This window comes from Eleutherodactylus coqui, chromosome 5 (genome assembly GCF_035609145.1).
Source record: "Eleutherodactylus coqui strain aEleCoq1 chromosome 5, aEleCoq1.hap1, whole genome shotgun sequence".
Taxonomy (NCBI): domain Eukaryota; kingdom Metazoa; phylum Chordata; class Amphibia; order Anura; family Eleutherodactylidae; genus Eleutherodactylus; species Eleutherodactylus coqui.
Window position 1 is genome coordinate 233474235 of NC_089841.1, and position 24313 is coordinate 233498547.

Here is a 24313-nt window from a genome sequence, read left to right on the forward strand (position 1 = left end):
GGGCTAATAGTGCAATATGTCTCCAATGGAACTATGGGTGGAGACATGGGTTGGCCGGTTTCAGTGATAGGGAACTCCAAGGAACGCCCCTAAGCTCCTGTGGTGGACACACAGAACAGTACAGTGGCCAAAGCATGTTGCTTCCTCCTCCATGGGTGAGGAAGCTCCCCACCGGCTGCATGGACAGCTTCTGCGGGGTGACACTAAGCCCACTGATGCCGTTTGTCAGTTCCTCATCCAGTGGGAAGCCCCGAAGAACTACAGCCCCAGAGGCCGACCTTGCTGAGTGCACGGAGAAGTTGTGCGCAGTTAACACTGACTGCAGTAATGCCGCTTGTCAATCACTGTCGAGGGTGGACCACCGGAGATGTACTACCCCACAAGCCGACCTTGTGAAAGCTCCCCACCGGTGATGAGAGACCAGAGGCCACTGAGGGTTGCAGGTGAGGGGCCCGGAACACGGGCTGCCAGTCCTCAGGAGACCACCACAGATGTAGTGCCCCACAGCCGACCTTGTGGCCCGCCGGTGATGAGAGACCAGAGGCCACTAAGGGTTGCAGGTGAGGGGAAAGAACACGGGCTGCCAGTCCACGGGAGCCCCGCCCACCAAAGCATTTGACAGGGTGCTGATCACAGCTACTGTGCCACTCATGTCGGACAACCCATGTCTCCACCCATTGTTTCCGGTGGCGACATAATGCACTAGTACCAGAGTTGGGCTCCGATTTTGCCCACAAACTACCTTTCCAAGTACTGTTTTTCCCTAATTATTGTGGGTTGTTCATAACATAATGCTTCTAACTGATTTCAAAATGTTCAATACTTCTGACAACTATTTTAGCTGTTATTACCAGTCTGGAGACTGCGGACACATAGCAGAGAAGTGCTGCAGAAGGACGGGCCAACAGCTGGGTCTGTTTTCAAGCATGCTGATAAACGGATGTGGAGGGTTCCTAAAAGAAAAAAATGTCATTTCATGTAAAACTGTTGCCATGTCATATATTGTTTGCATTCATATATGCCAGTTATTGCATTTACAGCTGTAATGCACAATTTAATACAAATCTAAAGGGCTTATTCAGATTTTTAAAAGATTGATGGATTGTCAGGATGAGCCATCAATATCTGATTGGTGGGTGGATAACTCATGAGCAGAAGAAAAATCATAGCATACTCTATTTTGCCGCAGTCAGCGCAGACAGCCTCCACTGAAGTCTATGGAGGCGTCCAGCCTGCAACCCATATGCAATTAACATTGTGTATGGGCTGCAGGTAACTGCGTCATCACTAAGTAACGGCGTGGGAAATACAAACAAAAAGAATTTTAAAAAAACTGTACTGTACATGACCCCTGGCAAGCCGCCGCTGTCATCCGCAATACAGTTCAAGCAGGTACGCAGGGTCAGCGACATGCGAAATCCGACCCATTTGTGTGAGCCCAGCCTTACTTTTCACAGTGGCTGGTCTGAGTATTGCAGCATTGTTCCACAGACTTGGAGAGTAAGCAAATTTAATTTTTTTGTAAAATATGATGAGATTGAAAGTTTTTTATGGTTTTAGATAATTCTGATTCTGCTTTTGCTATTTGTAAGTTTGCATCCTCCTTCCTCCTCTATGTATTACCTTATTGCTATGTATCTTCTGGTCCCTTTCCCCTATATATGTTTGTAATTCACTGTGTAATCATTGTACCTAACAAAGTCTCTAATTTGGAGCTCATTATACAAGTATTTCAACTAAGAAGATGCCTTTATTGCAATCGTCCTCCGGCCATTATTATTCACCTTGGGATACCAAAGCAGCGCCACAGAGGAATATCGATAAAAGGATGACAACTCTATAAAACTGATACAATGATAGCCTGTTTGGAAGACAACTGGGCTTGAAGCTCACCATGTCCCAGAAAGACGGGTCTCACTCCAGTGATACTGGATATGGAGTTTTGCCCATAGGTCACACAACAATTCCAGGTGACAGCACACCCAAATCATGTCATTTGCATCATTTTTTTTGTCATTTAACCTACTAAACCTAGGAAGCGCTCTTAAATTTCTCTCTCCTATGGCTGGGATCCAATTAGTTCAATATTTTTGTAAATGATCTGGAGGAGGGAATTGAGGGAAAACTGATCAAGTTTGCTGACGAAGCAAAACTAGAAGGGATAGCGAACACTAGGGAAGAGAGAGAGTATTCAAAAAAATCTGGACAAGCTTGAACAGTGGGCAGTGACTAACAGAATGGTATTTAACAAGGAGAAATGCAAAGTCCTACATCTGGGCAAGAAAAATGAAAAAAGCACATACAGAATGGGAGGAATTGGGCTAAGCAGCAGCACATGCAAAAAGACTTGGGTATACTAGTAGATCATAGACTGAACATGAGTCAACAATGTGATGCAGCAGCCAAAAAGGCAAACACAATTCTGGGATGTATTAAGAGAAGCATAGAGTCTAGATCACGTGAGGTAATTATTCTCCTCTACTCTTCCCTTGTCAGACCTCATCTAAAATAATGTGTCCAGTTCTGGGCACTCCAAATTTTTTTTTTTCAAAAGACATCGACAAACTGGAGCAAGTTCAGGGAAGAGTTACCAAGATGGTGAGCGGTCTGCAAACCATGTCCTATGAGGAACGGTTAAAGGATCTGGGAATGTTTAGCTTACAAAAAAGAAAGCTGAGGGGAGACTTAATAGCTTTCTACAAATATCTGAAGGGCTGCAGCAGTGCAGAGGGATTCTCATTTGCACAAGGAAAAACTAGAAGCAATGGGATGAAACTGAAAGGGAGGAGACACAAATTAGATATTAGACAGTGAGGGGGATCAGCGAGTGGAACAGGTTGCCACAGGAGGTGGTGAGTTCTCCTTCAATGGAAGTGTTCAAACAAAGGCTGGACAGACATCTGTCTGGGATGATTTAGTGATCCCGCACTGAGCAGGGGGTTGGACCCGATGACCCTGGAGGTCCCTTTCAACGCTACCATTCTATGATTCTAGTTACTGTATGGATAGGTCATATGTGCTAAAAAAATTTTGTGGGGTAAAAAAAAAAAAGCAGCCGTATAAAAATCAGTGCCGGGTCTTCACTTGTTGGGCAGTTTAAACACTGATCGTTCACAGGAATGTGAAACACGGAACGATAAGTGAGCGAGAACTGCATGATTCTCAATGGGAACTGTGCAGCCTGAACAGGCTGCGGAAGTGTGAATGAGCTGGTGATAGAATCACCAGCTCATTCGCTTGAGCAAACAAGAATTATGAGATTTGCATTCTATCTATAAGGGCCATGAGTTATTTGCTTTTATTATCAATGCATTATGAGTAGATCAGTTAGTCTTAGCGAGTTCAGTTTAATCACTGCAGACTTTGCTTTCACTTGAGTCCATCAGCTACAAATATCAAATAACAGCGGCTTTTTGGACTTGCTCATAAATGAACATGGAGGCCATGCATGGCTTACAATGGTCTGAAAACGGCAATATAAAAAGAAAAAAATCAAATCAATTGAGAAAAAGCCATTTTTAGTAAAATGGCAGCCTACTTTAAGCAGACCAAATCAGCCTACAATGACTCGGCTGGAGCTACAAAGAAAGCGAGCATTTAGCTGCATGGCATAGGGGGTAATTTAGTAGACCGGCCCGTCTCTTTGTCCAGAAAGCTAAAGCTTTTCACCAGGAGAAATTAGACTGCTCCACGCAGGAAGAGAGGGAAGAAGAAACCTCCAATAAAACAGTACGGGAGCCGGGGGTTACACTAGATTAGTGACTCGGAAGAAATTAATAGCAGGACTTCTAGATGTGAGCTGCAAAATGGGAGAAATGTTTGTGTGCCGTCATGCTCAAGGTCAGTAGGCGGCAGGACACAGCGAGCCGCTCGCTGGTTCACTTTACCTTCATTCTCTACAGAAGAAACGGGCACAATGCCCAAGTGATTTAATTGTGGTTTCAGGCTGTGATAAACACGTAATAACCTTCAAGAGGTAGCACTGGCAGAAGTGGCGTTTTAGCCAATTTCACTCTCCAGTTGAATACATGTTCTCTTTGTACACATCTGATAAGAAGGTACACTAACCGGAGCCGTCTGTGTGCCGGCTTTCAGCTTTGTGCCACCTTATTCGCCAGCGATAGCCTGCATGTGACCATGTTGCCAAGCCATTGGAAACATTATATATTTCTGCAATGTATTAGGTCAGCTGTGGCACTATATAAACCCCCTATTCACTATGTAGGTCGGCATAGAACTCTTGAAAATGAATGAAGCTTCTGTAGGGATCACAGAAAAGCTTGGGCACCCTAAAATAACACAAAACTAGGTAGGGAGCTCCCCCCTTGTGTTACATCCAGTTAACAGAGGGGACCCCTAGAAAGTACATAGGGAACACTTAAAAGGTAATACAAGAATTTTTCCATCCCACAAACAACAACATTGATGGTCATTTTTGACTGACCTATGGTGTTGCACCTCAGTCTTGTTTGGTTGTGACTAGAGGCTCAGTGGTTGTGTCCATACCAATACCCCTGTCCGTCTAGTGGTATATTTCTATACTTTTGTATTTATTTGGTAGTCATCAGCCCTATATGATGATATTTTAGACAGTTTTTTAGGAAGAGGCAGGAGAGGTGAGCATACTAGGCTTTCAGAAGACCAGTAGACCTGCATGGCTAAGGCTCAGAAGGACCTCTGGGTGGACATGGAACTGGCTACAAACACTAGGAGCAGTGAGAGGTTGGCGGCAGGACGAGCGAATGAACGAAAGACCGAACGAATGTTCCGGCAGAAGTGCACCGCATGTTGCCATAGCCAAAAGCGTGCCCTAACCTTCTATTCTGCACATCAGATGAGCACGAAAGTGACATCACCAGAGGTGGGATCCTTTGGACAGTGGAAGTCCCAGTCTAAATTGCTGAATGAACAGCTGGATCCACAGCCGGACCACACATCTGGTGGATCTGGAGGCCTGTCCGGGACTGCCTTCAACGAAGGCCTAACAATGTAAGATGAAGAGGAAGGAGATCCGATGCCTGGATCCATCTGAAGACGGCGTCTGGGGAACAAGACAAGCTGGATCACGTTAGAGATGTCCCATGTGTTCACAGACAGGAGCATCTTCCACAAGACCCCAGAGGAAGCGAACAACTGGATAATATTTATAGCATGTATTCTTCCAATGTCCTCAGAGCAGACTACACCGAATTTATATTTGAAAAAGAGCGACACTACACCGGAGGTGTTTAGAGTCTTCCCAGCACGGACTTATGCTGCTATTACACGGAACAATTATCGTTTGGATTCCCGCGATCCAGTGAGAATTTGTACGATTATCATTCCCTTCTCGTTTGTTGTTCGGTTTCCGCATGCGTTCACTTATGAGCGACTGCCTGCTTACCGTGAATGGAGGCAGGCGGACTGTAATAATCCCCCCCCGCTCCGCCTCCATTCAGTTAGTGATGCTCGTTCCTGTGTAGAAGCACGGGAACGTTATCCCTGGGACGACCCATCGGCATCTGTTGCCCGACAGACTGTCCCGTGTAAAAAGCACCCATAGTGTAGATGCCCCCTACAGGAATTACTCCTAAGAGCCATTGCTTTAGAAGATCTCCACGAGCAAATATCTGTACAAAGCATTCTGAGCAAATCAAGTAATTATTATGAATAGAGATGAGCGATCGTGCTCGTTTAGGACAATTACTCGATCGAGCATCACTTTTTTCGAGTAACTGCCTACTCGGGCGAAAAGATTCGGGGGGCACAAGGGGGTGGGGGGTGGCGGGGTGGAGCGGGGGGTAGCAGTGGGGAACAGGGGGGAGTGCGCTCTCTCCCCCCCCCCCACTCCCCCGCGCAATCCCCCCCCCCCGAATCTTTTCGCCCGATTAGGCAGTTACTCGAAAAAAGCAATGCTCGATCGAGTAATTGTCCTAAACGAGTACGTTCACTCATCTCTAATTGTGAACTATCCATAAGTGATCATGGATGCATGAAGTCTTACCAAATCTTATAAGTACTTTTGTAAGCATCTTTTTCTGTATTCTGGGCTTCTATCTGAAGTAATCGCCAGACACACGTGACCAATCCCTGCAAATTACTAAAGAAAACGCAAAACAAGAACAAATAAAATATACAATTACATATCACACTGTAAAATAATGTAACACATCAACTGTGAATGAAATACTATGGAGCTGATTTATGAAAACTGTCTAAAAGAAAGACTTTGCTGCCCATTGCAACCAATCACAGAGCAGCTTTCATTTTTCAAGAGCACTATGAGGAATGAAAGCTGAGCTGGGAATGGTTGTTTCTGTTTTAGACAGTTTCATAAATTTTTCCCCATGCATCTTCAGAATTCATTTTAATCTAGTCTACAACCCTCAGTATCCCCAGTACTCCAGGGGCAAACACATGACACTACTTCATTGTTTTTCATATAATAGCATATGATAAATGAAAATGTATTACTTTGGCGTTATTGTTTTGACATGTCATAGAAACACATTAAAAGTTTTGATCAGTGGGAGGAGTCTGGGTGTTGTGACCCTCTGATCGTTGATTTAGAGGGGCTGAAGTGATCACCTGAGCATTGTGCACATTTGTTTCTGCTTGTTACTCTTCAGCTGTTCCAACCATGTTTCCCTGAAAATAAGTCTGACCCTGATTTTTCAGGGTTTTTGGGGAGCTTGGAATATAAGCCCTACCATGAAAATAAGCCCTAGCTGAATTACATTAAAAAAAAAATTACCTAGCAGCCGCAGTCTCTGGAGCTCCAGTGCGCTAGCAGCTCTTAGTCGCCAACAGAAGATCCCTTCCTGGTTTTGTGATTCAGAAATCTCGCCTCCAGGAAGCGATGGCTGTGATTGAATCTCGAGCGCGGCAAGCCAATTAATGCAGCTTAATGAAACAATGCGATGGCTGTGATTGGTTCATTGAGCACTGCATTGATTGGCTGAGCAGCACTCTAAGAACGAATCAACAGCCATCGAGTTGTGGAGAAAGGATCTTTAAATTGGATGAGCGGCGTTCATCTCAGCGACGTCTCTGCATCTCCAGCTGCGGCTTTTCCTCACTCCACAGCAGACAACGCTATCGCCTATAGAGATGCAGAGACAAACGTCACTCAGCCAATTCATAAAAAACCTGCCTTCGCAACACAATGGCTGTGAACTGGCTCTTCGTGCGCTGCATTGATTGTTTCTTTTTGTGCTGCTCAGCCAATCAATGCAGCGCACGAAGAGCCAATTCACAGCCGTCACGTTGTGGAGGCAGGATTTATGAATCCTGGAACCAGGAAGCAATCTGTCGGTGTCCAAGGACTGCAGGAAAGCGCGTCGGAGCTCCGTAGACCAACAGGAGGACACAGACCGCTGCTTCTCGGTAAGTATAATAAGACACACCCTGAAAATAAGACCTAGTGCCTCTTTTGGGGCAAAAACTAATATATGACAGGATCTCATTTTTGGGGAAACACGATAGCAGCTCAAGATAGATTCACACAAATTTATACATGTGATATACAGTGGGGGAAAAAAGTATTTAGTCAGATACCAATTGTACAAGTTCTCCCACTTAAAAAGATGAGAGAGGCCTGTAATTGACATCATAGGTAGACCTCAACTATGAGAGACAACATGAGAAAACACATCCAGAAAATCACATTGTCTGATTTTTAACTAATTTATTTTCAAATTATTGTGGAAAATAAGTATTTGGTCACCTGCAAACAAGCAAGATTTCTGGGTCTCACAGACCTGTAACTACTTCTTTAAGAGGCTCCTCTGTCCTCCACTCATTACCTGCAGTAATGGCACCTGTTTGAACTTGTTATCAGTATAAAAGACACCTGTCCACAACCTCAAGCAGTCACACTCCAAACTCCACTATGGTGAAGACCAAAGAGCTGTCGAAGGGCACCAGAAACAAAATTGTAGCCCTGCACCAGACTGGGAAGACTGAATCTGCAATAGGCAAGCAGCTTGGTGTGAAGAAATCAACTGTGGGAGCAATAATTAGAAAATGGAAGAGATACAAGACCACTGATAATCTCCCTCGATCTGGGGCTCCACACAAGATCTCACCCCGTGGGATCAAAATGATCACAAGAACTGTGAGCAAAAATCCCAGAACCACACAGGGGAACCTAGTGAATGACCTGCAGAGAGCTGGGACCAACGTAACAAAGGCTACCATCAGTAACACACTACGCCACCAGGGACTCAGATCCTGCAGTGCCAGACGTGTCCCCCTGCTTAAGCCAGTACATGTCCGGGGCCAACTGAAGTTTGGATGATCCAGAAGAGTATTGGGAGAATGTCATATGGTCAGATGAAACCAAAGTAGAGTTGTTTGGCAGAAACACAACTCGTCGTGTTTGGAGGAGAAAGAATATTGAGTTGCATCCAAAGAACACCATACCTACTGTGAAGCATTGGGGTGCCAACATCATGCTTTGGGGCTGTTACCAGGACAACTGATCCGTATACATGAAAGAATGAATGGGGCCATGTATCGTGAGATTTTGAGTGCAAACCTCCTTCCATCAGCAAGGGAAGATGAAACGTGGCTGGGTCTGTCAGCATGACAATAATCCCAAGCACACCGCCAGGGCAATGAAGGAGTGGCTTCGTAAGAAGCATTTCAAGGTCCTGGAGTGACCTAGCCAGTCTCCAGATCTCAACTCTATAAAAAAAACCTTTGGAGGGAGTTGAAAGTCCGTGTTGCCAGACGACAGCCCTAAAACATCACTGCTCTTGAGGAGATCTGCATGGAGGATTGGGCCAACATACCAGCAACAGTATGTGCCAACCTTGTGAGGACTTACAGAAAATGTTTGACCTCTGTCATTGTCAATAAAGGATATATAACAAAGTATTGAGATGAACTTTTGTTATTGACCAAATACTTATTTTCCACAATAATTTGCAAATAAATTCATTAAAAATCAGACACTGTGATTTTCTGGATGGGTTTTCTCATGCTGTCTCTCATAGTTGAGGTCCACCTATGATGTCAATTACAGACCTCTCATTTTTTAAGTAGGAGAACTTGTGCAATTGGTATCTGACTAAATACTTTTTTCCCCACTGTATCACTATAGCAGTAAAAACAAAGCAATCCACTTTTATTTAAAGGCAATAGGTCAGCTGGAACACGCTATCCAAACTGCAAGTGGTATGTTCTACAGCAAGAGGGGCTGAGCAGATTAATATATACGGTAGGTTTATGGGGAAAGATTCAGTGTAACGTGTATTTTATCTGCTACTCTGGTTAGGACAGGGCAAGGGGCTTAATGGGGTTAAGGCTGAATACTGAACAAGGTTGTACAGGATAAGAAAAACATGGCTATTCTCTATTGTTCTCTATCAGAAACAGAGTCATATCCGTTCACACCTATAAATAGAGCCGAACTGCAATACCACACACAGCCTGTGGACCAACGTGGCACTTTTTTCAGTCTTCTTTTCTAATCCTGTACAATCCATTAAAGTACTAGAAATGTCATATAATGTCCATGGCTTTAGATCCAGCCATCACTTCTAATGGTGTTATTAACCCTTTCCAATCCAATTGGTATTCTGGTTTTCCTAGGGGGCTTACTTTTTTTTGTTGTTGCTATCTGCTGGTTAAAGCCAGTACTGCATGAGGAGACACGTTGGATAGGCTCCGACAGCAGAGAGGCTGGCAATATACAGTAAGAGAACCCAGACGGCTGTCTTCCAACATCGGAGCTGTGCAGCCTTAAATCATAATGCCTTTAGACGTCAGACAGTGGATTGGAAAGGGTTAATGGTTGACATTTAAATAGAGTAACGGGCTATTTACTCAAGACGATTAGCGGCTCAAAATTCATTCAAACAAACAAATTTGAGCAATAATCGTGCAGTGTCAATGCACAGAAATCGCTTACTTTCGTTCACAGGCTTTTAAGCAGACTTTTCAACAGATGGATTACAGATTTATTGTTCCATGTAAACGCTCCCCACTTCATATAGAAGGGAAGCACTGAGCGAGAAGCCCGCAATCTAGTGGTGAAATCTATCAATGTAAATGCTCTGCATGAGCACCAATGCTCGTAGCAGTGACATCAGAGCTCCTGTAGACGCTTACCCATCTGTTGTCCCTTATATCTGCGTCGGGGGTTCCCGTTTCCTGCTCCGTTCGGGGAGCAGGGAAGGGGAATCCCCTGGCAGAATGGTTTCATCCTATGACAGAACCACACAGCGCCAAACAGACCCCAGTGACCACAATGGGGTCCGTTCGCTTTCCGCTCAGCTGCTGGGCTTTTAGCCAGAAGGAAAAGTTCCTGTTAGCAGCGCTGTTTCTTCTGGCGTTTTGTTCCGGATCTGAAATGAAGCCTCTGACCGGACTTTCCGATGAGGATGTGACACCACCCAAATGTACTGCAAATGAGAACTACAATAAAAAATTCTAACAATCATTTTCTTTCCTAACAAAATTGCCACAAAAACAAAAAACCCCACAAAACCCATCTCTAAATCATTACTATATGTCATGTGTAAGCAGGAATTCTAATATCAGAACAACAGAGATCCCAATGACATGAAAGAGGTTAACAACTGAGATCCCAATGACATGAAAGAGGTTAACAACGGAGATCCCAATGACATGAAAGAGGTTAACAACGGAGATCCCAATGACATGAAAGAGGTTAACAACAGAGATCCCAATGACATGAAAGAGGTTAACAACAGAGATCCCAATGACATGAAAGAGGTTAACAACGGAGATCCCAATGACATGAAAGAGGTTAACAACGGAGATCCCAATGACATGAAAGAGGTTAACAACTGAGATCCCAATGAGATGAAAGAGGTTAACAACTGGATACCAACCTGGCAGAGGGGATGAGGTTCAGAACACCATTGAGGACATAGGTGAGATCTGCTTGCTTCTGTTCTACTAAGGTCACCAAGGCGTCACAACAAGCCGTCCGCACTACAGCGGTGTCACAGCAGCACTTCTCCCACAGGATATTTAAGGACGGAGTCTGCAAGAAGGTATTATACTCATTAAGTACATGGCCACAATAATCTTTTTCATTCACGCACCAATGTCAACCCAGGCAACCCCTTTATATTAAAAGAAAAGGCGTGTGTATTGGGGTAAATGATGATTTTAAAGATATTTCTAATATTTTTTTTAGGCGGTGTGCTTTTGCAGTAATAAGTGTCTTGCTGTCGGTCCCCATCATTACATTTCGATATTGCAGTGATATTTACTACTGGATAGGGAAATACCCCATCATAATGATTTTCATTGTGAGGAAAATCGCTGCGGTATATGGCACGGCCCGTGGACAGCCGGCCTAAACGTGAGCCAATGACTGAACAATGAGCAAGAATCCATCATTCACTTCTCGTTCAGTTTCTGCAGGACCACAAGTCATTGTTAGCTCGTTCACTTGTCGTTCGGTCGCCTCTCGTTCAGTGTACAAAACGTGAACACTGAATGGGAAGTAAAGGATTCTTGTTGAACAGGTCAACGATGAATTTGCCCACCCAAACAGGCTGCAGGAGCGCGTGAGGACGTCACCAGCTCGTTCGCTCGTGCAAGGGAGAATCGTGCCATGTGGAAGGCGTGTTAATGTCCAAACACTGTTCAGAGCGATCTTAAAAAAAACAAAGCAAACAAACAGATTTTCTGGGCATTAAGGCCTTACAACCATTTTTTAACCCCTTAAGGATCAGGCTAGGGATTTTACACATGTGTTGGTTTAACTGCCCTATTTTTTTTCTTTCAGCTACCAAAATTATTTTTGCTGCGTTCCCCCCCCCCCCCCCCCCCCCCCATGACATACAGGGCTATTTTTGTAATATCTTTTTCACTGACTTTTCCTTCCTGTTTTTTAGTTCTATTAGGGATGAAAAGCAAAAAAAAAAAAAGGATTTTTTTTTTCAACATTTATAGTTTTGTTTTTTTTTAATTAGTCTATTTACACTAAAATCAAGTAAAGGTACGAGTTCCTCATTTTGTTTCAGACGGTTTGATATATAATATGTATTTTATTGGATTACAGGGCACATACAGCGACGGTTTTGGTTAGTGTCAGCTTTGTGTTATTTTCTTTTTTATGTATATATTTTTATTTTATTCTGTAATTTTTTTTAATTTTTTTTTTTACTTATGTATGTAATTATGTTTTTTACTATCTATGTCCCCCATGACGTCATATAAGACATCTGTGGGACATTCACATGTTTGTTTTTTAATTTGACGCTTTCCCACTATAGCTGGGGCATCCATAGGAGCCTGAGTTACAGGAGAAAACATCCCCTGTATTGACAATAGTCACTGACAGAGCTGATCAGGGTCTGCTACGACCCTGCAGCTTTGCTGTGCCAGGGAATCCCAGTGGTCACATGACTACCAGCTCGTGTAGTGGAAATCATACTTCCCCTTTTTAGCACATAGCACTCATCGAGCACTGTGCACTTAAGAAAGGAGGAGGCAGAAAGGGTTAAAAACCCCTCCTGCCCTCTCCTCCGGGTTATCAGCTGTGACTAACAGCTAACAACCCGACATGCTTCCGATTGATAACAGAAGCAGTGGCTTTAAACCCCCACCGTATTTTTATTATCGGCTGGGTTTAAAGCCCAGGACCAAGCTGTAAATCTACTGTGTTTGGTCCTTAAGGGGTTAATATGTCACAACCAGATGAGAAACATCCAGGCTGCACTGACATGACTGAACACTCAGAGCACGGCATAAATGACCAGCGCACCGCTGTGCACTATGGTGCAGCCATACAAAAGATACAAGGCCCTAACTGTCCTGTATGTTGTGTTTGGCTGAAAATAAGTAGATTCGTGAGCACAAATTAATCCGGGTTCATAAGCATTGTGCAAGTCTTATACAGTTAATGCCGCCTTCTGTATCTGGAAGAGAAGCTCATATTTGATCGTCAGAGAGAAAGACACTGGTGATTTTCTCTAGTCTTGTCGTCACATTACTCATGCTATTTCTGCTCTGTTCTTACAACAATATTTTCAGTCCAGATTTCTAAAATCCTGCACCAGAAAGGAGAGAAAGCAATGTCCTACATGCGCCAGGGCCACACACGCCAGGGCCACACACGCCAGGGCCACACGCCTCACACCATTCAAAAATCTTAAAAGTTACTCACATCTGAAAATTTTCCCCCGAAATACAATTCTTTGTAAAGAACACATTCAATAATTTAGGATTACATTACTTTGTACCAATCCCAAAACCAGAAGGGGCAGCAATGTTTTATCTTTACCCCAGTAGCAATTGCCGTCAATTAACATTTGTATAGAATCCTTCTTAACCAAAACCTTACAGGGGATCAAGAAACAGAGACATGGTCCAGAGGTGTAACTTGAATACAAAATTATAGTTTCCTCATATTGGAAGAGAAGACTTTATGGGCCGGATGCGATCGCAGTACCTGTTCCCCAAAAATAAGCCCTAGTATGATTTTTCTGGATTTTGGAGAATGCAGCTTGATTCTACAGATTTTTGGGGATGCTTGAAATCTATTCCAAAAATAAGCCCTAGTTATAGTAATTTAAAAAGTCTATTTATAAAGTGTCCAGGCAGCTATACATGTAAAAAGGTAAAATATTTTGCAGCAAAAATTAATATACGATCCTGTCTTATATTCAGGGAAACTGTAGTTATCTCCCAGATGTTGGCGGAGGTATCTAGCATTATTACACTATAGTGCTAGTTAAAGGGATTCTGACACTAGGTTCATGAAGTTTGACTTGGAGCTAAGCTCTGAGTCACGGAGGCGGGCCATGCTGGCTTTTCCCTGTCTGCATCATGCTCCCCTTTGGAGAGAGCTGTCACTCTGCATGCTGCCGGTGAGGAGAGGTTAGAGCAGCCCAGCTCAGAGTCAAACTTTATGAACCTGGTGACACAATCCTTTTAAGCCCTTGAGTGGCGGGTTTCCTACTCCTCTGTCGTGCCCATCAGGGCAGGTTTTTTAAATGAGCCAATCATTTAATTTCAACTAATTTTCCAGTCGCGTTCCAAGAGCCATAACCTTTTCATTTTCCCATTGACCAGGCCATATGAGGGCTTGGTTTTTGCTGGAGAAGTTGTACTTTTTGATGGCATCATTTTTTGGTATATATAATGTATTGCATAACTTTTGTGAAACAATTTGTAGGGAGATTAGGGAAAAAGAAAGAAATTCTGCCATTTGTTTTTTGGATTTCATTTTTACGGCGTTCATCATGCAGAATAAATAGTGTGATATCATTATTCCCTCAGTCAGCACGATTCCGGCGATACCAAGTTTATACAGTTTTTTTATGTTTTGCTATTTTTGTACATTTAAAACATTATTTTTTCTTAAAGGTTTGGTTTTGTGTCGCCACATTCCAAGAGCCGTATTAATTTTATTTTTCCATTGCCAGAGTCCTAGAAGGCCTTGTTTTTTGTAGGATGAACTCCAGTCTTCATTTATCTAATTTTTTGGAACATGTAAAATTTTGATTGCTTTTTTATTCAATTTTTTCTAGTGTCAAGATTACCAAAATCTGTAATTCTGGCATGTTTTTTATTTTTCACTGCATTCTCTGAGCGGTATAAATAATGTATTAAAGTAATTCTACAGGCCATTACGATTATGCCAGTGGTCCATAGACTGCAGCATTTAAAGGGTTAACACAGCAGAGATTGGAGGTTTTCTCCATTCTCTTGTGTTAGAGCTGTTGCCCGGCTATCCTCTGACAGAGGGAGCCCCCTCCCTCTGTCAGCCCTTTACATGCTGTGGTCTTATAGACACAGCAGAGATCGGAGGTTTTCTTCATTCCCCATTCTCTGCTGTGTAGAGCTGGTGCCTGGCTATCCTCTGACAGCCAAGCACCAGCTTTCCCTGCCACAGAGACCATCGGCTGGCTTCTGACCAGCCAATGGTCTCTATGGCAATCTGTAAACAAAGCAGTGCAGGACTTTGAAAATAGAAGCTGGAGATTGCCGGCATATTGGCATTATCTTCCTGCTTCTGTTTTTCAAAGTCCTGCACTGCTCTGTGTGGGTCTGTGCAGGCAGAGCACACTGCCACAGCTTATGGCATTGTGCTCTGCAGCTCCTATAGTGAAACATAGCCCGGAAGCTATATCGCTATGGGCAGTGGAGATTGTCCCGGAAAATTTCTGGGCGCACCACTCAGGGGGTTAAAGGATATGGTTAAAAAAAATAATAAAAAATCATCGGGCAGCACACAGATACCATTCATATACTTTCAAATTTTCACAGCCCCTATTCACTTGACCAAGGAAGAGAATAAGATGTGAAGCTTTTTTTTTTTCATTCGACCATTGTTCTGTGTGGAAAAACAGGGTATTATTGATCTGTGTACACAGACCAAAAATACTCCCGTCTGAAGGGGCCTTTAGCATTAGCTCTATTCTTCTTGTTTGGCACATGGGACAATCTCAGTAAAATAAGGGATGTGGTAGTTATGACTCTGTAGTCCGATTCAGCAGTCATACTGAAATGCATGTTACTCTGCTTCCCCGAAAATAAAACCTAGGCTGAAAATAAGCCCTACCCTGATTGTTTAGGATTTACAGGAAAGCTTGAAGTATAAGCGCTACCTCAAAAATAAACCCTAGCTGCATTACATTAAGAAAAAAAGAATGACTACCTAGCAGGCTCAGTCCAGGCCCCTCCTGCTGCTCTCCAGAGCTCCGACGCACTTCTTGCAATCGGTGACCAACCACCGAAGATCATCCTGGTTATAGGGTTCATAAATTCCACCTCCAGGAAGTGATGGCTCTGACTGGTTCTCGAACGCTGCATTGATTAGCAAAGCAGCGGTTGAACAACCAATCACAGCCATCACGTTGTGGAGGCGGGATTTATGAATTTGCTGAGCCGTGGCATTGATTGGCAAATAAGGTAAATATAATAAGACGTCCACTGAAAATAAGACCTACCACCTCTTTTGGGGCCAAAAATTAATATAAGTCAGGGTCTTATTTTCACGGAAACACTGCAGCAAGAAGTGAAGAACAAAAATAACTGCAGGATCAGAGTATGCAAAGTTTTGTTTGTAATCTGTAAGCATGGAGACACATAAATCTGCCTAGGAGCTGTGCACACAGAACGGCAAGACCAGACTACGGTAAGTGCAACGTTGCTTAATTCTTAATTATTGTAGATACAAGAAAATGCCAAAGAGAAGGTCCACTTCTGCATACAACCACCCAGATTACTGTTCCTTGGACTCCTAGGAGTATAACTTGGGTGGCTGTAATATTAAACTCGACTGCAGCAAGCCTTCAAGGATTTCCAAGCAAAACATAAATTACCATGCATTAATAAATCATAAGTCAGAGCAGCAGCCAACATTCACTGCCGAGGTTTCTTTTACTTAGAGGTATTAACATTTTTCTGTTTTTCCCGATGTAGACATTTTTGCAAGAAGTGATAATAGTGATAAATAGGAAGTACAGCTGTAGCTGTCATCTCTGAATTATCATCTCAGGAAGGGACAGTAAAGGCATTATTCTGAAGTTAATACATTACAGTTCCACCCGTCAAAACCACTATGGCAGCACCTCTTATTGCTATTGTCGGGGCGCCTTCACAGGACAGAAACTGTTTGGGTAAGAATACAAGGAGAGAACAGAAAGGACACCATTGTAGGTATTTACTATAGGCCGCCTGGACAAGCAGAAGATATTGATGAACTCTTTCTACATCAGATGGCCAAGCTCTCAAAAATGCATGACATAGTGATTATGGGAGATTTTACCCATCCAGACATTTGTTGGGAATCTCTCAGGTAAAAGTAATGGATCCAACAAATTCTTATCCGCTCTTGCTGACAACTTTATCTTCCAAAAAGGTAAAAGAGAAAACACGGGGATCTGCTATCTTGGACCCAATTCTTACCAACAGGGAGGGAATGGTTGAGGAGGTAAGGGTGGCTGGGACCTTAGGAGGCAGCGATCATGCTATCCTTGGATTTGGGATAAAAAGGGGAAGAAAACCTGAGAAGACTCAGACCTCAAGGTTGGACTTCAGAAAGGCAGATTTTAATGAACTCACAAAGAGTGTAGGAAGAATCCAATGGCTGGATGTTCTTAAGGACAGAAATGTCCAAGAAGGTTGGGAAATATTGCGAAATGAGATTCTCAAAACACAATTGTTAAATATCCCTAAAAGAAGGAAGAATGGGAAGCATTTAAAGAGACCCGGAGGGATGAACACAGAACCTGCACACATTCCCATTGTTTTCAGTGGACCGCTCAGACAGTCGCTCGCTCACAGCGCTTTTCAGCAACGTGATTTTCATGCGATGTCTGTTCTATTTTTGGGCGGTTAGCGCTTCTTGTGAATGATGAGGAGTACTGGAAGCCGGCATCAGCTGCAACGTAAGTAAAACACGGGCAAGTGCTTACTGCAACGCCTGGGTGAGGGAGGCCATAGTGACTGAGAGCTACTCAACGATTGGTATTTCATCTAAATGATTAGTGAACGAGCCGCCGAGGATTCTCATGCCTGCGTAAACAATTAACAAAGGCAAACAACTTATTGCTCGTAGCTCGATCGTTGGCTCTGATGACACTGAACGATATCCTTCATTTTCGCTCGTTTGAATGATTCTTTCTGTATGAGGGTGTCAGTATTAATGATGTAGAGCAGTTTGTAGGATTACATTTACCTGATTTGAAGACTGTTTGATGATCCCAAAAGATGCGTTTTCTTTCAGTACAGAAGTAATCAAGTGGGCAACCGCCTGCAAGAGATAGGATCAGCATCAGGACAGAGCAAAGCACTACAAACATTAACCCCATCAGGCCACGTTCACACGCCGCCATCCGCCAGATCCAATATGGTCACCCTTTTTTTCATGCAGTCTCTATGGCACTCACTCATTTCATAAGAATGTTTCCTTTGGCCTGAATACACAACAACGTCCACCCAGCTATTGACATTTGTGTTCTATCTCCATGTGTTCAGCTATTTTACTATTTCGGATGTTTGCAGACGCTGTGAGAACACGACGTCACATCTGCATTTATTTATTTTAATTGTTGGAAATAAGAGTTAAATAAAGCAATACATTTTGGCCATCGTTAGTCCCTTGTTACCAAGTAGTGGCCCACTATGACATCCACCTAACGGGGCTGGAGGGGTAGACTTTGCTTAAAAGAACTTCAGCTATGAGAGTCGGTCCGGCCCGCCATCGGCCCACTCGGCTACATTTCCATACGGCATGGGAGACTTTCAGATACCAATTCTACATGTATGTTTCATCAGCATTGATAAGAAATGCGGGGTTGAAAATATTGCCATACTGCGGCCCTCTTATTGCTTTAATGTGCTAAAAACTGGAGGCAATTTCCCTTTAACAATGTATCCTTGCATCTAACAGACTGTGAGTTTATACTATGTGCTCTCCGGCCGCCCATCCTATAGAAACTAATACCAAGATGGCCATACACATGAACTAACAATCAGGTGATGCCTAATTCTCCTGCCTACCCACCACATCCTTCTGTCCATCGCCGTCGGCTGTTAGGGGAGGGGAGAGGATCAGCAATTAATCCTGCTAAAATTGGCAGGTTCAGCCGGGATTGCTGTACCGTGCATGTACACCTTTAGGGCTTATTGACATGAGCGTATATCGGCTGGCCGTGACAATGGCCAACTGATATACGCTACCGCGTGATGCACGGAGCGGTGTATACGCCGTCCGGTCGGGGGTGACAGCCCTTCCTTCCCCCTTGCCGACTTTCTGCAAAGGGAGAAGGCAGGACGGGAGCTAGTAAGCTGAGCTCCCACCCCTTTCCGCTGTTTGCAATGGGAGGGATGGGACAGGGGTGGGGCTTAGCTCCACCCTGCCCATTGCAAACAGCGGAAAGGGGCGGAGAGGAGAAGAGAAGGGGGACGTGATTGCTAAACTCCCTCTCACCTCCTGCAGCTGTCATTGGCTCCCATAGGAGTCAATGCAGCTGCCAACATACAAGCTCCCGACCAGGCGCTTTTGCACTGCGGAGATACGCCCCTGTGTACTGATGCATTGTAAACCAATGCATCAGAGGGGCAGCGTATATCGGCCGGGATGTGAAAACCAGGCCGATATACGCCCGTGTGAATAAGCACTTACAGCAGGGATGCATAATGCTAGGCAGACCTCTCCAGAAATACATTTGGCTCTTTCCTGTGTCCTGTGGTCAGACACCAGTATTCAGTTCCTAGGCACATTGGTAAATGGGCCCCGGAGATTTTTCCAGCCCTGCCCCCCTCACCTGATTGTCACACTCCGGAAGTTTCCTATGTATATTTCAGTCACTTCTATGCGGTGCAGCCCCCTTTCTGATACTTAACAGGCATAATCTTGATGTTTGGATTTCTCCCTGTTTACTTTTTCACTATTCTGTGCTATCAATCCCATGATGCATCAGCACATCAGATGAGCTGCTACGGCCTGTACCATCTCTGTCTACTGAGGACACTAATTATCATTACCTTCTACACCTTTATTACCGTCTGTATATTTACCTAAATAAGCTACAAACCATAGGTCTACAAGCAGGAGGCTGAACTATCGTCTCCCTCATTATAACTGTGTGGCAGGAGCCTCTGTTCATCAGCAGTAACTTTGAAAGGAGTTTGTGTCCCCCAACTAAAGAGCTTGTCTGTTAGGGTCCATAACATAGATATTATACAGACTCAAAAACTGACTTTTTGAGAGCCAACTAAGTCTCAGGTGGTCAGAATGAAATCACATGACCCACCTGAGAAGGAATAACTAAAGATGGTAATACTAGCCAACTTATATATACTGGTGGGCTAGTTACATAATGAATGGGGAGGGAAAAAAAATCACCGAGTGGCTCTTTAATCTTGTTTCTGAAAAATGGAATGGTTTTCATGCAGCCTCATGACAGAAGGCAGCAGTTTCTGCAACTAAAGATCTGGCGTCATATGGAATACGAGGCAATAACTGGCTGAATTATTAAAGCATCAGGCAGTCAAAGCACATTAACCTAAATCTGCCTTACATCATTCAATAATAAATTAAAGGGGTTTTCCAGGCAGCGCTCAATGCCAGTGCTGGGATACACCAAGGCCGGAGCGAAAGCCACTGCTCTGATCCCTGTGTAGTGGTCAACGCTTGTAATTACAGGTGTACCTTTGATTGATTTCAATGAGACAGCAGCCTGCATTTACGAGCAACGGACACTACACAGAGGCAGCGACTTCTGCTCCGACCCCGGCGTACCCCAGCGGGCGCTGCCTGGAGACCCCTTTACGACCAAATTAAAATAATACAAAAATCCTACCTGGGCCTGAATAAGTGAGTTTGGAAATTCTAATCTTTTCTTCAAATCTTCTGACATTTTGTGCAATCACTAAAATAACACAATAAAAGGCAACACTTTATTTTCCACTCCAGACGATGAAAAGGCAGAATCTTGGTGCAGAATCTTGGTGATACAGAAGTTTGTGACCTCTGCATTCTTTTGGTTGCAGAGTTACAAAAATAGCTGAAAAGTGTTCTGGGTGTGACGGACGGCAGCAGGATGACAAAACACGTGCTTATCTTTATACCTCCCATTACTTCCACAGAAGGGTTAATGCTGGCCGGCTGGCCGCACAGTGGAGGTGGAGGCCCTTAACGGACCGGTATATTCCGGCTGAGAACGAGCAGCAGGAGCTGGAAGCAATGAGGAATTGTATTCGCTGTGAGTAGTTTTCTGACGATATGTACAATTGCGCTGTCTGCGCACAAATCTGCTGCGCGATTATTCGGGCGAGGAATGAAAAGGAGGGTCTTGTTTGACTGCAAGCCAAGACGGATGTCACTGGACTTCTGGTTAACGAGGGCTTCCCCATAATCAGGTTAACGAGGGCTTCCCCATAAAGCAAAACGATCTCAAGCACGTAAAGTCCCTGAGTTGTGTCTTCATAATCAGGGCTGGTGATTCTTAGTTAGATTTGTTTTCCGGAAAAGTTGTGAGGCGACCAATGCGGCCGCCATTACCACCCCGTGGGGAATGTCCGCTTCCCTACAGTCAAGATTAGCAAACCAGCATTGTTATTTAGGGCTTCTTCAGGTGGGCGTATACATAACTGCGCTCGCCGCTGTGGAGCGTAATTGCGCATTAACAAGGTTTTTAGGTTTTTTTACGGACCAATCGAACTCTGTGCTATAGCGCACAAGTTTGAAAAATACACGGTAAAATAGGTCCTGCCCAATCTCTCTCACATGTTGCACTAACTACGTGCGACAAAGACAGGGAAAGTGATATTGCCACGGTTTTCCTGCGGCGATATCGCACTCGCCCATGTGAAGTAAGGCTTCAGGCTTCCACGCGCGTTTTTTTTAACGCGATTGTCAATGGGACTTTCTAATGTTAAAAACGCATCACAAGTTGGTACATTGCGATTTTTGCGCGACGCGTTTTTAACATAAGAAAGTCCATTGCTAATCGCGTTAAAAAAAAAATCGCAAGTGTGTGGGAGCCCTTAGCGATCTGCCCCTACACTTACCGCATAATTAGGCAGGTTTCCCAAGAGTCCAAGTGTCCGTGTATTTTGATCTGTGATTACGCGGTGTATTCATGAGCCAGAATACGCCGCTGCCTGGCGTTTTTCTATCTATCCGAAGTGTATTTGCGCATGTCAAAAAAATGAATGAATGAAATCCCATCGATTTGGTAATTACGCAGCGTATTATGTCTATATTTTTATGCGCATAATATACAGTGAATAGAGCGAAGTGATTTCGATGGGTTCATTCACGGCTGCGCATTCGTAACACGATTTTCGGTTGTGTCTCACGCACCATTATAGCACATTGAAATCAAAGGGCGTGCGTAAATACGCAGTAAATATGCCGGTAACCTGCGCACTCGTTGCGTATTTATGTACAAAATCAGGAATTTTTGCCTAAAAGTGAGTTTGTTTCTTTTTTTTTTGTGTTTCTTTTGGTGAGCAATGATACAATTAAATACAAAACCGTTATCTTCTCTGCAGATATTTAGGCTGGCTCATCCAACCGGACTTGAGTTGCGGATTCATTATGATACATAACAACATAAAAAGTGACTGGGACAAAAACAGGTGAGGCCGGCTGTCCACGGGCGTTGCGAAGTCCCGCGGCAGATCTCCGCTGCGGGAGCCGCCGCCGAATCTCCGCCGGTCAGCCCTATCTAATAGATAGGCTGACCGCGGAGAATCAGGGCAATTCGCAATATGCTGCGAATTGCCCGCCACCAGTAGAGAATCGCAATGATTCTCCGCTCGTGGACATGGGGCCGGCGCTTTCCATAGCAACACTATGAAAAGCTTTAGCCTGCGTGATTCGATGGCGATTTACCGACGGCAAATTCACGGTCGTGGACAGGGGGCCCGACTCAGAATTGTGACGATGTCTAGTATTAACCCTTTCCAATCCACTGTCTGACGTCTAAAGACATTCTGATTGAAGGCTGTACAGCTCTGACATCGGTAGACGTCTGGCAGGGTATTCTTACTGTAGATTACTGGCCGCTCTGTTGTCGGGGGCCTTTCCAGCATATCACATACTGCAGTACTGGCTCTAGCCAGCAGATGGCGCCATTGTATAATGGCAGAAAGAGAAAGACCCCTAGGAAACCCTGAATCCAAAATTGGATTGCAAAGGGTTAAGGTGAACCTGTCCCATCCACAGAGCACCATAGACTAAGCTATGATGTTATTAGGGGAGGTGACGGGGGGGGCCGGGTCACACGGCCACATCCCAGCCTAGGAGGACAGTCATATGGTCAAATTTTAACACGGACAAGAATGAAAAAGAAATCCCTGCGTGTCTTCTTCTCGTTCCTTTCCATGGTGAGGCTATAACCCATAGGACATGCAGTGCCAGTGCAGAGCGGGTGGCACATGGGCGCCCGTCTGGGTGTGGTCCGATGTAGGTTGTACCCAGAGCAAGCTGCGTTTTATACCACCACCTACGGCCCTAAAAAACACATGAAGTGAAGAAAACCGCCACAAAAAAACCCCCTATTTTTAGTACATTTTATATATCAGTATTGGCGTCAGGCGGAGATCTGCCACAGTTGTTGTATTTTGGACATTTGCAATTTGGCAAATAGAGCCGAGGATTTTAGGGCTCCTCAGACGGCCGTGGGCTCAATGCCTTTTACCCGCGCCGTTTCTGCAAGCGTAATATGCAGTACCAATCTGCCGTAGACTCTCATACGCAACACGAGAAATATGTGCGCAAAATGAATGGCGGCATGCACTAGCCTGGCACATATTACACGCCAAGACCGTGTATGGGGATTATCATCATGTCAGTGCGTACCCGCTGTGTGCGCCGCCGCTTACGCCCACCCAGTATAAAGTAAAACAGGTGACAGCCAATTCTGAGAGCAGAGCGGCGCCATCAGCGCTCCTTCACAAGGGCGTATTGGAGGCGTAAATTTAACGCACGCAATACGCAGAGAATAGAATCCATTGATTTTCGTATTTCGCGCGTGCATTTCGCTAGTGCAAACACCCCACCCCCACGCGCAGCATGCTCTTTTTTTTCCTGCGCATGTGCGCACCAAAGGGCCCCATGGATAGCAATGCAGAGTGCGCAAATGTGTGATATGCTGCGTAATTCCACTGGGAAAAGAACACATTTGGAACTCAAGTGACGGATTCGCCATTTCACGCCGTGAATCTTTGTGTAGCACGCGCAAATGAATACGTCCGGTGCGCAGAAAAAGTACTGAAAAATACACCGACGCGCACGCAAAACAGCATGGCTCAGCGCGCAAATGTGCATACACTTGTGTGAAGGGGTTTAAACCATCAGTGTCACTACAACCTAACGTGATACTGAGGGCTAACTGACCACCTAACCCGCGCACACGTGACGTCACCCCGCCGGCACTAGCAGCAGGCAGAGCTGACAGCAGCGCATTACCTCACAACTCCGCATGAACTTCAGGATGCGGCAACTAGTGAGGCCTGGGCGTGACGTCACCACACTCTCCGCTCACATTGGTCCTAGCCCTGACAAGTCCAGCAACCTGATTGGTTGTTTGGGTTGACTGATTCACAATTCCAGCAACCTGATTGGTGATTAGGGCAGAAGTGTTGCGGAAGATGCACTTTTGCGACCCCGGGAGATGAGCTGGGCGGGCCTGATTTGACTTTCCGCACTCTGATTGGTTTGAGGCTGGAGGGGCGTGGCTAGTGCAGAATAGCCGCCGCAGACGTAGATAATCGCACAGCGCTTGGTGTGATGCGCAGCCGCTTCCTGCGGGGGATGGATGTGTTGTTGGACACGACGGGTCTGATGGCTCTCAGTGTTTCAGCAGGAGGCAAATGCGGACTA

At 44.6% G+C, this 24313-nt stretch overlaps 2 protein-coding genes across 3 annotated transcripts in view; one reads left to right on the plus strand and one right to left on the minus strand.

Moving 5' to 3' along the window:
* Positions 1-24018, minus strand: part of FOCAD (focadhesin) — a 154675-nt gene extending 130657 nt beyond the window's left edge. The window contains exons 1-6 of the mRNA XM_066604331.1: positions 23900-24018; positions 20283-20351; positions 17654-17728; positions 10842-10996; positions 5984-6079; positions 852-953 (exon numbers count right to left, since the gene is read on the minus strand). Of these exons, the coding sequence (XP_066460428.1) occupies positions 852-953; positions 5984-6079; positions 10842-10996; positions 17654-17728; positions 20283-20339 (485 nt within the window). The 5' untranslated portion in view covers positions 20340-20351; positions 23900-24018. The remainder of the gene's footprint in view (positions 1-851; positions 954-5983; positions 6080-10841; positions 10997-17653; positions 17729-20282; positions 20352-23899) is intronic.
* Positions 20576-24313, plus strand: part of MLLT3 (MLLT3 super elongation complex subunit) — a 234083-nt gene continuing 230345 nt past the window's right edge. For both annotated transcript variants that reach the window (XM_066604337.1, XM_066604336.1), the window contains exon 1: positions 20576-20684. The gene's annotated coding sequence lies outside the window, so the exon portion shown is untranslated. The remainder of the gene's footprint in view (positions 20685-24313) is intronic.